Below are 14,688 nucleotides of genomic sequence, written 5' to 3'. Positions count from 1 at the left end.
ATGTAGTAGAGAAGAGAACAAAAGGACTTTTCTTGATACAACAACAACAAAAAACCAAGTTTCATTAAGAGAGGGGGTTTCTGTTTCAGCCCAATGGTGACAGGAAGCTGTTGTGCTCTCCAAGGTATAGTGAGTTGAACATGAAGTCAGGGGATCAAATTGAGCAGATCAAGTTCTTGTTTTGTGTGTTCCTAAGTTTTTGTACCTACTATGAGTGTTCACGTTATCTCGGTCTATCATGATGTACTGGCCAATTACTTTGCCTTTCATCTTCCCTCACAAGTTTGCCCTCTGACCAGCAAACTCTGCAGCATGGAACAAGTACTTCCATGTCAGTGCTGGACTAGGTGAGCCTCAATCTTTGTTTGTGTGTTTACTAACTTCTCACAAGGGACTTGTAAAGTTGGCATGATGATCCTCCCTCCTTCGCAGATAAAAACCTCAGGTTCACATGCTGAGCTCCGCGGGCCAGCCACAAACAAAAGGCAGGGGTTTTATGACTATGTAAGTGGGTTTTGATGTTAAGACCCAATAAGTGAATCCGATAAAGTCAGAAAATTGTTTAACACATTGCAGCTGTATGAAGTGATGAATATTCTCTTTTTGCTTTAATGTACATGATTTAGCCTTCTTTTGGGATTTTATTTCCTCCTCTTCCTCATTCCTCATTTTTCTATATGCTTATCCCTCACACATGACTTTTAAAAATATTTTCTCATTTTATCTTTACATCAACTCTGTGAGTTAGGAAGTTTCATTATTACCTTTATTATTATCTATCTCTTCATAGAGATAGATAATGAGTCCAAAAGAAGGTAGGTAACTTGGAAAACTGTAAAAGAGAAGGTCAAACTACATCTAGGATTTCAAAGAAACCTGAAAGCATGTAATGGCATTTCCCTTAACAAGCTTAAGAAGTCACTAAAACCACACTTGACTTGGACTCAGCTTTGAGGTGGCAAACAAGTATTTTACAGCTATAATTAAGGTAAAATTCCCTCAAGGCATCATCATTTCATACTACCATATATTGATTTTTTAAGCTTCAGAATAGTACATATTATTTAAAAATGTAATCACTCAAATTTATCCTTAAAACATCCTATACTCAGGAGTAAATTAATTCTTCAAATTTTCCATTATGTCTACTTCCAATGTTTTTTCTTTTTTTAAAATTTACTGTTCAGTTAGAGTTGCCCCACCTTTTCCCCATTGCTCATCCCTGCCCTGCCCCCCCAACTGCCACAGTTAGTCCCTCCCCATTGTCCATGCCCAGGAGTCTTCTATCAGTGTTCCTTTGCTTGCCCCTTCCACTCGTTTTTTCTTTCTTACTCCATTTTTCCTACTAAAAGTTATTACCAGCTAAATGGAATTTCTCATATACCACAAATCGTGCCTCCTTTCCATGTGTAATTCCATGTCTTTGAAACAAAGCATCCGTAAACTGCCGCCACACAATCTGTTATAGTCTGAATGTGCGTATCCCCCCTCAACATTCCTATGTTGAAACCTAGCCTTCAAACTGCTGGTGTCAGGAGGTGGGGCCTTTGGGAGGTGATTAGGTCATGAAGGCAGAGCCCTCATCATGGATTTGGTGCCCTTATGAAAGAGGGCCCAGAGAGCTTCCTGCCCACTTCCACCATGTGAGGCTATAGGAAAAAATGCCTCCCTGGGAAGCAGGCCTCTACCTGTGGGCCTTCCTGCAGCCAGAATGTGAGAAACAGATGTTTGCTGCCCAGTCTCCGTATGGGCATTTTGTTTTAGCAGCCTGAGAGTTCCTCTGCCTCTCTCCCCAGCTCCATGTCACTCTTCTTTCCTCTGGCCCCTCTCATTTCAACCACTTTCCAGGCTCCTATAGGTTGACATTTGGGGTTTTGATCAAGCTGCTTTCCATGGATATATGTGAACTATATTAGTTCTGGAGTTTGGAGCTCATGGCTAAAAGGTGCTGGTCTGTACTGCTAACGGAGCCTGTCCTGTCAAGCTCAGATAGTGAGCAGAGGGAAGCCAGACCCTCGGGAAGCTGAGTGAGTACAGTCACAGGGGAGGGCCGGCTGTGCGACATGAGCCCAGTGATTTGCATCTTGGAAAAAGAGGCTCCATTTCCCTTGGATTTCTCCTGAGAAAATGTGCCACCCCGCAGCCAAACTTTCTCATAAATATCATGATTCATCAGTGGGCACATTGCCATCTAACATATATTGTCAAAAATTGATTTTGTACTTGTCTAACCTTAAAGTCCAGGTATGTTAAATATGGCTAAGTGTTTAAATCAGTGGTTCTCCATGTGGGGTGATTTCGACCCCCAGGGGACATTGTGCATGAAGACATTTACTGTGGTCACAGCCTGGAGCAGGGCGGAGTGTGCCAAAACTGTTATCTGGTAGGTAACAGCCAGAGTTGCTGCTAACCACGCTACACTGGGCACAGTGGGCACAGGACAGCCCTCCACAACAAAGAATTGTTCATCCCAAATACCAATAAGCCAAGGTTGAGAAACTCTGGACTTAGGGTCTGCTGACCTGAACCACGTAGCCTCTACAGTGTAACGGAGTCCTCGGTAATCCTACAAAATTCGTGAGTGACTGTGAAAGCCCCTGTCCCTGGTGGTATGTGCTAGAACCAAATGTTGATTGTTGATCCTGGACACAATCTGAAAAATGTGATTAAGAAATAGTTCTCGCTTCATTGGAGAAATAATTAGTATGGTGTTCTGGATTAGTCTTTGATATTATAATTTGAGATCATTTTCTAAAACAGCCAAATTTGGTTTTAAGGTAATTCACTGTGCCTGTAGTCCTAATTATGTGTTGATTTCTTCATGCAAGTCTATTGATCTTGGCAGAGTGAAAGCTACAAATCTAGCATTTAAGCAAGAATAAATCAAAATTGGCTCAATTAACTTTATGATTCAAGGTTTGTTAAAAGTTTCTCTGTTTTGCTTTGGATTTATTTATTTTATTCTATCCTTTGCTTTTCCCCATTCCTTTCTGGGGTTCCAGGATAATTGTGCTTCATTTTTCAACAGTGTGGTCCCATTGGTTGCACAAAAATTGAATCCATTATTCGCAGATAATGAATTCCAGTGGGATCACTGTGATAGCCTTGAACCTCTGGAAAAATCTGACAACTTGGACCTCCCTCTATCTGGCATTTATTCTCTCACTTCCCTTCCAAAGAAGATTTCGCCTTATTCATTTTCATCAGATTTATGGGGGTACAGCACTGACCAGGTTTCCATTTCTGAGTTGTTTTTTTCCCCCAGAATTGGGCAGAATAGTACCACAAAGAGCAACATTACATAAGGAGGCGGGTCTACTCCATTTAGCAAATAATGTCAGTGGCATGTTATGTGTTTTAATTTTGTTGAGTCTATGTTTTCAGTGTGGGTATTACAAGTGCTGGCCATCAGCAATGTTACAGAGGTGAGAGACTAGGGTTCTTGGATTCTAATCTTGGTTCTTGCATTAAATTGCTGGATAAATGTGGACTACTTGATTTTCTTTTAGGCTTTATTATCCCATCTATAAAACGGAACCTTTGGAGCCCTCGCTTTCCATAAATGTGTCAGGGAACAGCTGAAGAAAGATAGGGAGCTGAGAGGGGAGGGGAATACCTTCCTCAACACACGCCCAAGTCTTACACAGGTGTATGAGGAAAGGGGACACAAAAAGAGTTTCGAAGATGTAGATGACGATGTCTGTATACCAAATTAGAGAAGACAGTGAAAGACAAATACTATATGGTCTCACCTGTAAGTGGAACCTGATCAACAGAACAAGTGAGCAAAATAGAACCAGTGACACTGAAATAAAGAACAAACTGACAATGACGAGTGGGGAGCGGGGAGGGGGATAATGGGGTAAAGAGGGAGAAGGATGGTCAAGGAGCATGTATAAAGGACCCATGGACAAAGACAATGATGGAGGGAGAGGACTGAGTATGGGGGGTGGAAGTGGGTAGGACAGGGGAGAGTAATGGGGACAACCGTACTTGAACAGTAGTAAAAAAAAATTAAAGAAAAAGAAGCTCCACGGCCTTCATTGTATTAGAGCCAGAAACCTGACGTTGCCTCTACCCTCACCTGCATTTCTCTTCCCTCTACTGATTCCTCAAGCCTCTCCTTTCCAGATGTCATTTCCGGAGGCAGGTCACCAATAGGACAAGGGATGGGGTAGGAGAGGGAGAAAGACAGACACAATTATAGAAAACTAAATAAAGCAGAAAGGAATGCAGTCAAGTGAAACTGGCTTCTTCCAACAATAGTCTGTTGCCCTCAGCAGTTTTGAAAACTGAAAATCACACACGCCACACTAATGTGTGCCACTCAGGCTAAATTTGAATCACTTTTTAAAAAGATGTGTCTGGGCCATTTGGCAAATGAGGGCCAGGTCTCATGGAAATCACATAGCTTGGAAGTCAGACAGCAAGAAAAGAGGGATAAATAAAAGGAAAGAAAAAGAATGACAGCAGAAAAGCTGAATGGAAAAAGAAGACAGAAATTATTTTTCCCAGTGAGAAATGCAAAATTTTCCACCAGACAACTCTGACTCTTGGCTGAGTGGTCTATGTATCATGTGAATGAAAATGGAGGGTGGGTGGGGCAGCGCAGGAAGCTCTGTCTCCAGTCTGCCGTCTCTGAAGGCAGGAGGCGGACTGTAGGTCCCAGCTTCATCACTGGGTGACCGCACTGCCCCTTCACACAGCGTCCGCCGTGCCCATTTACACAGGGGTAGCCATGGCCAGAGCGGAGTCTGGAAAGAGAATACCTGCATTCTGGACCCAGCATTCTTTGATGACCCACCTTGATCTGTCATGGAACCTCTGAAGCCAGTGCTATTCATTATTAAGTGACGGGGACTGACTTCTCCGTGATTTCTGTGGGATCTTCGAGCTGTAACATTTTTTATAGTTGCAATAATGACCACTCCACACCCTTGCTAGACCACATTTCTTGAACAGAGTGTGGTACTCACCCCTCCCTCTCTCACCCCTACTTCACTGCTCGAAAGCAATGATTTAACTGAAGAGGGAAAGTTGAACAAGTTCTCTTGGAGTCCCTAGGAGCTCTAAAATCTTTGATTCTAAGAAGCTCACAGTTTACTCAATTCCTTAGCGATACAGAAGAACCATTATTACCCCAAATCTGATGAATTTACACTTCAGGTGAACCCACCTGCCTTTCAGAATTTCTCAAGCCCCACTCACAAAGCAAATGACATTTTATCAAACATTCCCAAAATAATTCCACAGGGCTATCGTTTGGGAGTTTATCGGTGAGCAAATGATATTAGTGACAGAATGCATTTGATTCCCAAAGATGGGATCAGTGAAGAGAGACAAGCAGTTTATTACTTACTTTTATTAAAACCTGGAAAGGAATCCCTGATTCACCAGACTGAGATAGGAGACAACTTATAAGCAGTTGCTAGCCTCATTTAATTGAATTTTAAACCTAGGTGGCACTTTTTGCCATTGAAATGAATAAAGAGCTGACTGGGCCTTCAAGTGGACACCGGCCTTGAGGGGACAATGGGGACTCTAACTCCTTGGCACACAGGACCTAAGAGCCGGCTAGACAATGAATGACCCAGGTTTCCTTCCTGAGACGTGGGACAGACAGAAAGATGGTGACTCAGGGATTCTGATGATTCAAGTCCCCAAAAGGCTCCATTGTTAGAAGGGGTTGGGGAAAGTCTCATCCCCTGAGGAAATAACCACCAGCAAGATTTTAGAACAGCTCTCGCAAGAAGACATAAACCTCCAACGTGAAATAATTTGGAGAACAGAAGGCACGCAGTCTACACAGAGGTGAAAGGCGATTTAACTATGGGGTTTGGAAAAGGTTTTTATTCAGAACTAACAGCATCTATATCATGCAGTTGTGGCCTATGGTTTCAATTTTTGGTTGTGGTTAAAGCATTCCTCTAGAAAGAGACAGAAGTTCATAAAACAGAATAAAAGCGAGAAAACTTGAACTTACTTTTTTTTGAGACCACTAATTGAACAAATTACAGTCAAGAAAAGGGGAGCTTAGATGACTTTAGGAAGGAAATAAAATTCCCTAACTTAATTGCATTTTCTTTTTGTTCCCCCTTTAATCCTGGGAAGAAAAAACAAAGGTCAGAAGGCACAGAGCGCCGACTCAGAAGCGAAGCATGCAGGGGCCGGCTCCTTCTAAGTTGAAAAAATAAATAAATAAAGAGCACTGTTTGTTTGTTTTTCTTAAATGGATGGAACGGCAGGAGAAAAACAGATAAGCGTGCAAGTATCCCATATTATAAAGCACACCGATCTAAAAAAAAGGGCTCTCTTTTCATGCCTTTGAATTCAACAAATGTATATAAAGCAAGCACAATGTGTCAAAGATTTTCTGAAATATAGTTTTAAGTCATAAGAATTAAATGAGGAAAAAATAAAAGGAGAGGGAAGGAAAGGTTTGCAACCCCAGCCAGGACCTGCATGTAGGAAAGAACGGCTGGTAAAACAATCTGTAGCCCTTTTGTAACTTTCTCCCCTGACCCGTCAACCAGGAAAGCAAATAACCAGCCTGAGGCCGCCACACCTCAACCTTTCTCAGCAACATGTCCTGCACGAGGAACCAAGCTATTATTTACTCAACAAATAGATACTACTGAGCGTTAGCTGCGATTGCCCCTTCTTTTAGGTATTTTGGGGAATTTATAGATTCTGAGGATCCAACTCAGACCTACTGAACCCAAATCTCTCATTTTAATCGCATTTTAATGCCCAGATGATTAGTAATAATAATCATGTATCTAATAATCATCCAGACCTGGGAACTCCTACCCTAGGAGATGTAACAATGACTAAGACACTTCTTGATCTCCAGGAGCTCACATAAGTGATAGAAAGATATATGAATTTCCCCCACACCAAGATTAAAAGTGAAATATGATATAATAGGAACACATTCTTTGCTATGGACATTTAGAGGACTGAGAAGTGTTGGATTGTTAGGAGTTACACCGGGGGTGAAAGAAGACCTCACAGAAATAGGTACATTCGTGTTAGTACGGTTACCATTTCAACACGTAGAGAAGGAAAGATCTATTAGAACTAATATAAAGCAGAAACACGATGCCAGTGTTGGAGAAAAGGAGGCCCCCTCCCTGGCACTTTACATAAATCTTCTCTGAAACCCAATCCAAACCAGTTAGGAAAGTCCTATCATTTCCCGATGTTGCAGATGGGGCGAGTGAAGCTCAGAAATTGTATGAAATTTGTTCACAGTCACATAGCTAGAGATTGAGGAGCTGAAATTCAACCCCAGAGCTATCTTATTCCAGGGCCTACATGCCTCCCAAAGAAGGATAAACAAAGCCCAGATGTGCGAAAGTGTCAGACACGGAAGACCAGGCATCCATCGCTGCCTCTGACTGGGATGGTGGCAGAGGTGGGCGAGGCAGAGCCGTTCAGCTACGGGGAGCCAGGCTGTAGATGCTGCATTCAACTACGTGGTCTCTGTACAGTAGCAAGGGGAAACCACTGCAGGTTTCCCAAAGAATACTATGATAAAAGCTTTACTTCAGGTTTTAGACTATGAATCATGACTTATATCTTACAACAGGAAATGATAAAAATCAAAAGTTTGAACAGTCTTGCGTTGCCTTTAAACAAACAAGGGTAGCTAAGAGCCAGGTGGAACAGTTGCCTCAGAGCTGTTCAGCTGAATTCCCAACATGCCAGGTCTTGGAGATGATTCTACAGAGGCGGCCGTGGGATAAATGCAATGTGTGTCTGTTATCCCACAGGACACGGATCGGCTCATCCCTGGAGCTGTCCAAACCTGGCAGAAAGATAGCCCTGGAGACTACAGCATTTTCTGGGACCCGAGGCAGCCCCATGGGGCAGAGTGCGCAGCTCAGGCATGAAAATCAGTTATTGGCAGAGTGCAGACTCCTGAATCCCACTCCTGTGCTCGTTTTGTCAAATCAGATTGTGTGACACTGGGCAAGCCCCTTTCCCTCTCTGAATCTCCCTGGCCTTGTCTGTGAAATGAGAAATTGATCTGGACCAGACTCAGATTTTACAATTTTTAATTTTTCCCCTCCAACAAGCCAGCATAAAAGATCTGCTTCCCTGAGTGGTTCAGCACCTGCGATATGTGTGTGTGGGACAGTGGGGAAGGCGAGGGAAGCATCCTCTCCCAAGAGCTTCCACAGTTTGTAGAGCCTTAGCTGAGAATAAATGTACTTCCTTATCTCCAGGAAGCCTGCTAGCTCTGACTCTATTATAAGATTTGCAATTCTCAAATCCTGGCTGCAAAGTCCTCACTGAATTCAATCTGGCCCAAGATTATCTTTTTCAAGTGCAAACTGGTCACTGATCAAAAGTCATTCAACAACAACATGATCATATCCAAACACATGCAGGGAACGCCTCATTCTGTCATCAGGAAATGAGTATTTTAGGATCCATGCCTGTCAAAACCCGAGGATATTCTGTTATTATTTGAGATTTTTTTATTTTCGAAAGATAGTGTGTATGTGTAACATTCATTGGAAGCCATGCAAAGGCTAAAATTGTGGAAAGAGGGGAGAGAACCATGATGCACAGTAGTCAACATTCACAAAAACATTCCTGCAAACTCCAACCATCAAAAATGAATTTCCAAAGAGATTGTAAATTATGTGGATCCAAGAAACACTGTCTGTAGGAGTAGGGATGAATATGGAAAAGATGCAAAACTTGTTCTGCTCTCAGAACATTCCTGGTATTTTTCCTACATGAATTCACGTATTTTAAAAAGAACTTTTAAACTTTATTGGTTCAATAGACCACACCTAGTAGTTCAACAACCTAGTGCCCATGAATGGCTAACTCCTGGAATCAACTCACTGCAATGATTTGAGGCATGTTAAACCTACGACTTCACCTTCTTTGACCTCCAGCCAGGGCACAGGGGAATGATAAATGTTAACATTTACAATGAAGGAAGCTTAATAACAGAACTGAAGAAATGCATATTTTGTTAGCTTGTGGTTCTTTATTTTCATAGGGCCTGAGGAAAAAAAATCTGCCCAAGATGTGTGACAGAAGTATCAGTGGGACTGCCAGCCTCAATCCCAGACTCCTGGGAAGGGTATGCTATGGGACCACATGCATTCTCCTCTGGGAACTAGGTTAGTATGTATGTCTTCCCCTGTCAGGTACTCAAGGTCCCCTCTCTGCCTACAACTGACTGATTTTTGTAAAACCACCAAAAACTGTCTACTCATTAAAAAGAAATCAGATTTATACTTAATGCATGCCTTTGCAAATCTATCAAGAGGCACGAGTAAGTAGAAGACAAATCCTGGAAAGGATTCTGGCTCTCTCCTGATTTATTGCCCAAGATAACATAGTGAACTCCAGCACCTTAGCCACAGCAATGAGAGTTAAGTGTTTGTCTCTGTTATGATTTCCTGAATTCCAACAACAACTGCAAATCTACCAAGTATCCTATCACCTGGGAGGGGGCAGATCTTCAGGAAGGAGCTACAAAACCTATGTGGGTATCTGCACGTGGCGTATTTTCACCACTCCAGAAAAGCAGCCTGGCCCATTGGCTGGCAAGACCTGCCACTTCTCCAAAAGCTGTAGGTGAGACATTGACAGAGTGACATAGAACTAGAGACAGAAAGGGGGGAAAATGCAAGTTAAGAGCAACATGAATGAGTGAGAGTGGGTGTAGGGTTGAGGAACACAAGCTACATTCTCTCTGCTGAAGCATCCAGACAGATCTTCAAAATTGTGGACATTGGGGGAAATGTTCACATACACCATATGCCCCCTGACACTAAGTTCAGGCAAGTTGAACAGACAGAAATAAAAACAGAAGGAGATCACTGGGCATCTAATGTTGAAAAACCCAATCCAATGCTTACCTCCAGACACAGAAAGCCCTAATGAGATTGCCTCACACAGAATTCACCTTTTCCAAACTTTCCTCCTCTTTAATTAACCTTTGATCTTAATATTTTGTAGATGCAGAGGAAGGGAGAGATTTGTTCAAGAGTGAATCTACTTTTAACTCCTTTGTTTTGGGAATGTTTTTTAAAAAAACCTGAGAGCAGAGGTGCAGACTAGTGTGTAGGAGCTCGCACACACTAGTGTAGGGATAAAGGAGTGGAGACAGCTGAGAAATGGCTGTGAGGCTACACCAAGAAATGAAGCAAGAGAAGGGAGACCTTATGGTAGATTCAGTTCTGACAAACTCTCAAGAATTAGTGCTTAGTGGGAACTTTAAACATCACCTTATCAGTAACAGTCCTTTTTGAGAGAGAGGTTAACTGCAATGGAGCTAACCACTTGCCCAGGTTCATCTAATGTTGGTTACAGAGTTCTTGCCACCAGACACCTGAATCCACAAACAGAAGACACAAACATTAAAGAATTATTTTGGCCATGTACTATTGTTTGGTTGTGATTTCTCTGATTTTGTTTCTTCTTTCTCAAAATTGCTGTGGCTATTCAGGATCATTTTGTGGTTTCATATAAGTTTTGGGGATATTTGTTCTAGTTCTCTGAGATACTACACTGGTATTTTGATAAGAATTGCGGTGAATCTATAGATTGCTTTGGGTAGTTTGGATGTTATGGATGTCAATTCTTTCTGTCCATGAGCACATATATGATTCCACTTACTTCTATGTTCTACAATTTCTTTCTTCAGTGTCCTATAATTTCCCAAAAGTACAGGCCTTTTAAATTCTTAATTAAATTTATTACAAGGTATTGTATCCTATTTTTTGATGTAATTATAAATGGGGTTGTTTTGTTAGTTTCCTTTTCTGATAGTTCATTATTGGTATATAACAATGCAACTGATTGTGGATATTTATTTTGTATCCTACCACTTTACCGAATTCATCTCTCAGTTCTAGTAATTTTTATGGTGGAATCTTCAGGGTCCTCTATATAAAGCTGTGGTGCATTTACAGAATAGAATACTATTTTACTATTCATTTGTAAAAAAAAAATAGGAGGGTGAGGAGAGGAAGAATAGGAAGGAGAAGAGAAGATCTTCCTTTTTGCAACAGTATGAATGGACCTGGAGAGTATTATGCTAAGTGAAATAAGCCAGTCAGAGAAAGACAAATACCACATGATTTCACTCATATGTGGAATCAAATAAAAAGAAATAAACCAGCAAACAAAATAGAAACAGACTCATAGATTAGGAGAACAGACTGACAGTTGTCAGAGGGGAGGAAGGTTGGGGGCTGGGTGAAAAAGGTGAAGGGATTAAGCAAAAGAAAAAAACTTACAAACACAGACAACAGTATGGTGATTATCAAGGGGAAAGAAGAGCAGGAGTAGAAGTGGATAATGGGGAGCATTTTTAAATGGTGATAGAAGGAGACTTGCCTTGGGTTGGTGAACACAATACGATATACAGATGATGTATTATATAGAACTGCACACCTGAACCTGTAGAATTTATTAACCATTGCCACCCCAATAAATTCAATATATTTTTTAAAGAAACATTAAAGGAGACTCAAACTAGCAAGGAGTCAAGAACAGTGGAGTGGGCTCGAGAGCACCTGGAGCCTCAGGGAGCGTTAGGTGTGCTCTCTGGTACCTTGATGTAGGCTCGCTGCAGGTAGTTGTAGGGCACTCGGCGCTGGAAGTCGCTGCGCACATCCTCACTGACGCGGTGGCGGGATGCGGAGCCCCCGAGGCGCTGGGTCTGGCAGCTGCGGTAGCAGCGCGCCCGCTCCAGCAGTGAGCGGAAGAAGGGCAGCTCCGCCCCGGGCCCAGCGCCCGGGGGCGCGAGCGGGCTGCGGGCTGCGCAGTGGCGAGCGCAACCTGCGCGGATCTTCCGCAGGCGGCGGTGGCTGTGCAGCGCTGCTTCCAAGTCGCGCACTGCAAGTTCGTAGTCTCTTCTATAGTAAGCGGCCACGCCGCTGGCGTAGAGCTGGTCAAAGGGCTGCAGAGGCCCCGGCTCCGACTCAAGCTCCGTGCGCAGGCTGTCCGGGGGGCCGCCCCACAGTGGCGGCGGTAGCAGCAGCAGCACCACCACCAGCGGCAGCGGCGCCCAGATGCGCTCCCGCATTCTCCTCCGCGGAGAGACGGAGGATGGCCACACTTCCCAGACTGCTCCCCGCACCCGGAGTCCCGGCCTCTTCTCCCACCTCCGCGGGCAAGACCGCTGGTCCTGCAGCGATCTGGCTGTCCAGCGAGCCCCAGGTAACCACAGGCGCTTGGAGGACTGGGAGGCGGAGGCCAGTCCGCCGGCAGCTCTTAAAGGGACGCCCACAGCTCACACGCTCCTCCTGCTGCCCGAGCGTTCGAGAGCTTTCCGCCGTCGCTCAGCGCGCGCCCTGCCGGCTCCTGGCCGCAGCCGCGGGGTGCCAAGGGCTGCACACCCCTGTGCCAGCGCTGCTTGAGGGTAACCTGGGCGAAGCTCTACACGAGGTGTCCCCTTCTAGATTGTAAACTGGATATGATTACTCCCTTTTTGGAGAGGAAGGAAGTCCGGGCCAGTGAGATTGGCGTTATCATTTTCTGGAATTGATAACATGACCTCGCAGTTTGCAGGGACCTTCACCTTCAGGGGAAGCACTGAAGCTCCCTCTCTGACTGTGAGAAAGCAGTGAAGGGCCAGTTGGCCCGGTTGCGGAGGCTTCAGAAGAGCGATTATTCCTAGTTTATAGACCTCACCCTCTGGGACTTGGGAATCAAAGCTTACAGTTTCTACCCTTGGGAAGGGGCCCTCCCCTGGCTACGCATCCCACTTTGTGTGGGTGTGTGTTTGTGCAGTGGAGGGGGAGTTGGGGGCTAAGGAGGAACTATAAATAGTCCTCCTTTCTATGCAGAAGGCAATATATTACAGGACCCAGAGAACTGCTGAAGGAAGGAGCCGCTGTACTTAAAATTCTGCCTTCTCTGTTCACCCGCCCTGTGACATTGTGCAACCTAGCCTCAGTCCTCTATCTCCTACAGCAGACAAATGTCCCAACATGTCAAATAGTTTTCAGATATAAATTCTTCTAAGAGTTGAACAAAGAAGAAATTAATATATCCAGTACCCACAGGACTTAAGCAATGAGTATCAGGCTTGGAATGGGAAAGCTGACAGAAATGGCTGCCAGACTCCAAAGGACTAGCTGAAGCCTTTCCTGTTCTTTTGCGTCTCTCTCATAAACACCTTCCGAGCCAAGATGTTCCCTCTTCCCTGTTCTTTGGCTCCACAGTCTCACAAGGATGCCTAAGAGCTTAAGCAAAGGACGCTTGACTCCAGCCTGCCCCCTGAAGGCATTCTTGTGGTCTTCTAGTGCCTGTAGCGATTTCACCAGCCCTCCTGGTTACTGGAATGGTGAGCAAGGCAAGAGCAATGGGAAAGAACCACATGTGTCACGTAGTTGATGTGAATTTCCTAAAGAAGGCTTTTGTGAGGAATCACCACTCTGCACAGACGGTTGCCAGAGTCTCATGCTCATCCCTTCATTCATTTTGTTGAATTTAAGCACTCTGACTATGAATACTTTCACTCTGTAACTCTAAGACATGCCAAAGAATAATTTCTTTATTATTTTCCTCCATGAAACCTCACTTTTATGCCTCATTCCACTGATGGAGAAATTTCGGTTTGGAGCTGAGTGTGTATTCAATGTTGGATATTCAACTTTCCAGAACTTGCACTTGAGCCATCTGCCCATTTTCTCTAGGAATTATCTCTCTTGTCAGATCAAGACTTTAGAGTCCAGAGTTATCAATCCACTTGTGGAAGGTTTTAAAGCATACTAGGTTGGGAAGTCCCACTGTGGGGGACACTTTGCCATAGATTACCTTTACATTCTTTGACATTTAGACATTATTTAATGTTTGTTCAATTAAATTTATATCTTTGGATACCTACTATCAAAATAAGTGTTCCTGGGGGGAGAAGAGGCAAATGAGCCAGGGTAAACTCCTGGGAGTTTACAATGTTATAAAGGAGACAAATATTATATACAGAACTATGATACAAGATAGAATGTGGTACATGAGAGACAGGATAGTAAGAACCTAGGGAAATTCCTTGGCATGTTGAATAGGGAAAAATGAGACAGATAGCTGAATACAATGGCCAAGCAATTTATAGCGAGATGCAGATTGTCACCAGGCCGGAAATCCCCAGTGCTTGGTGGAAAAGAAAACAAGAATCTCACCCCCAGGCAACCTCTCCTCCCCTGGCCTTTCCTCCCTGGAGATAACATCTAGGCCTCAGTTGTATTTCAGCTCCAGGCCCAGAAAAGCAGCAAAACCAGGCGAGCTCTGCTAGAACCTGCTGCAATGACTAAAGGCCCCCTGCGCTGTCACTGACCAGCCAGAGGAGACCATGACCATGAAAGGACACACTGGGGAATTGACGAATATTCTACTGAAACCCTACCCTGAGATATTCCCTAAGATTGCCAACTGCAAGAAAGAGATAAAAGCCTCAAGACAAAGGACCCATCTCTCTCACTCCCAGCTCTTGCACTCTCCCTCTGGAGAGCAGTCAGGGGCCATTTCTTGCTCTTTTTTTCCCCCACCCTCCACTTCTTTCTTCACAGAAACGTGTCTCCTAAACTTAAGGCAATGGAATGGGCAGTTGGCGGCTTGTCCCAGACTGATCCCTGCTCCTGTCTCCAGAGCACCCTTTTCTCTGACTTCCCAGTGAACCAAGGCAGCCCAGGCTAGCCTTTCCTGTCG

The 14,688-nt window shown here is 44.0% G+C and overlaps 1 protein-coding gene across 1 annotated transcript in view; it reads right to left on the bottom strand.

Annotated features, from left to right (window-relative positions):
• P3H2 (prolyl 3-hydroxylase 2) overlaps positions 1 to 12,664 on the bottom strand; it is a 154,356-nt gene extending 141,692 nt beyond the window's left edge. The window contains exon 1 of the mRNA XM_037131756.2: positions 11,591 to 12,664. Coding sequence (XP_036987651.2) covers positions 11,591 to 12,064 — 474 coding nt within the window. The 5' untranslated portion in view covers positions 12,065 to 12,664. The remainder of the gene's footprint in view (positions 1 to 11,590) is intronic.
• Positions 12,665 to 14,688: the final 2,024 nt, after the last annotated feature.

The sequence above is a fragment of the Artibeus jamaicensis genome, unplaced genomic scaffold, assembly GCF_021234435.1.
Source record: "Artibeus jamaicensis isolate MK-2021 breed Jamaican fruit bat unplaced genomic scaffold, CSHL_Jam_final scaffold_474, whole genome shotgun sequence".
Lineage (NCBI taxonomy): Eukaryota > Metazoa > Chordata > Mammalia > Chiroptera > Phyllostomidae > Artibeus > Artibeus jamaicensis.
The sequence above is the reverse complement of the archived record's forward strand: the minus strand, read 5'-3'. Positions and strand labels throughout refer to the sequence as shown.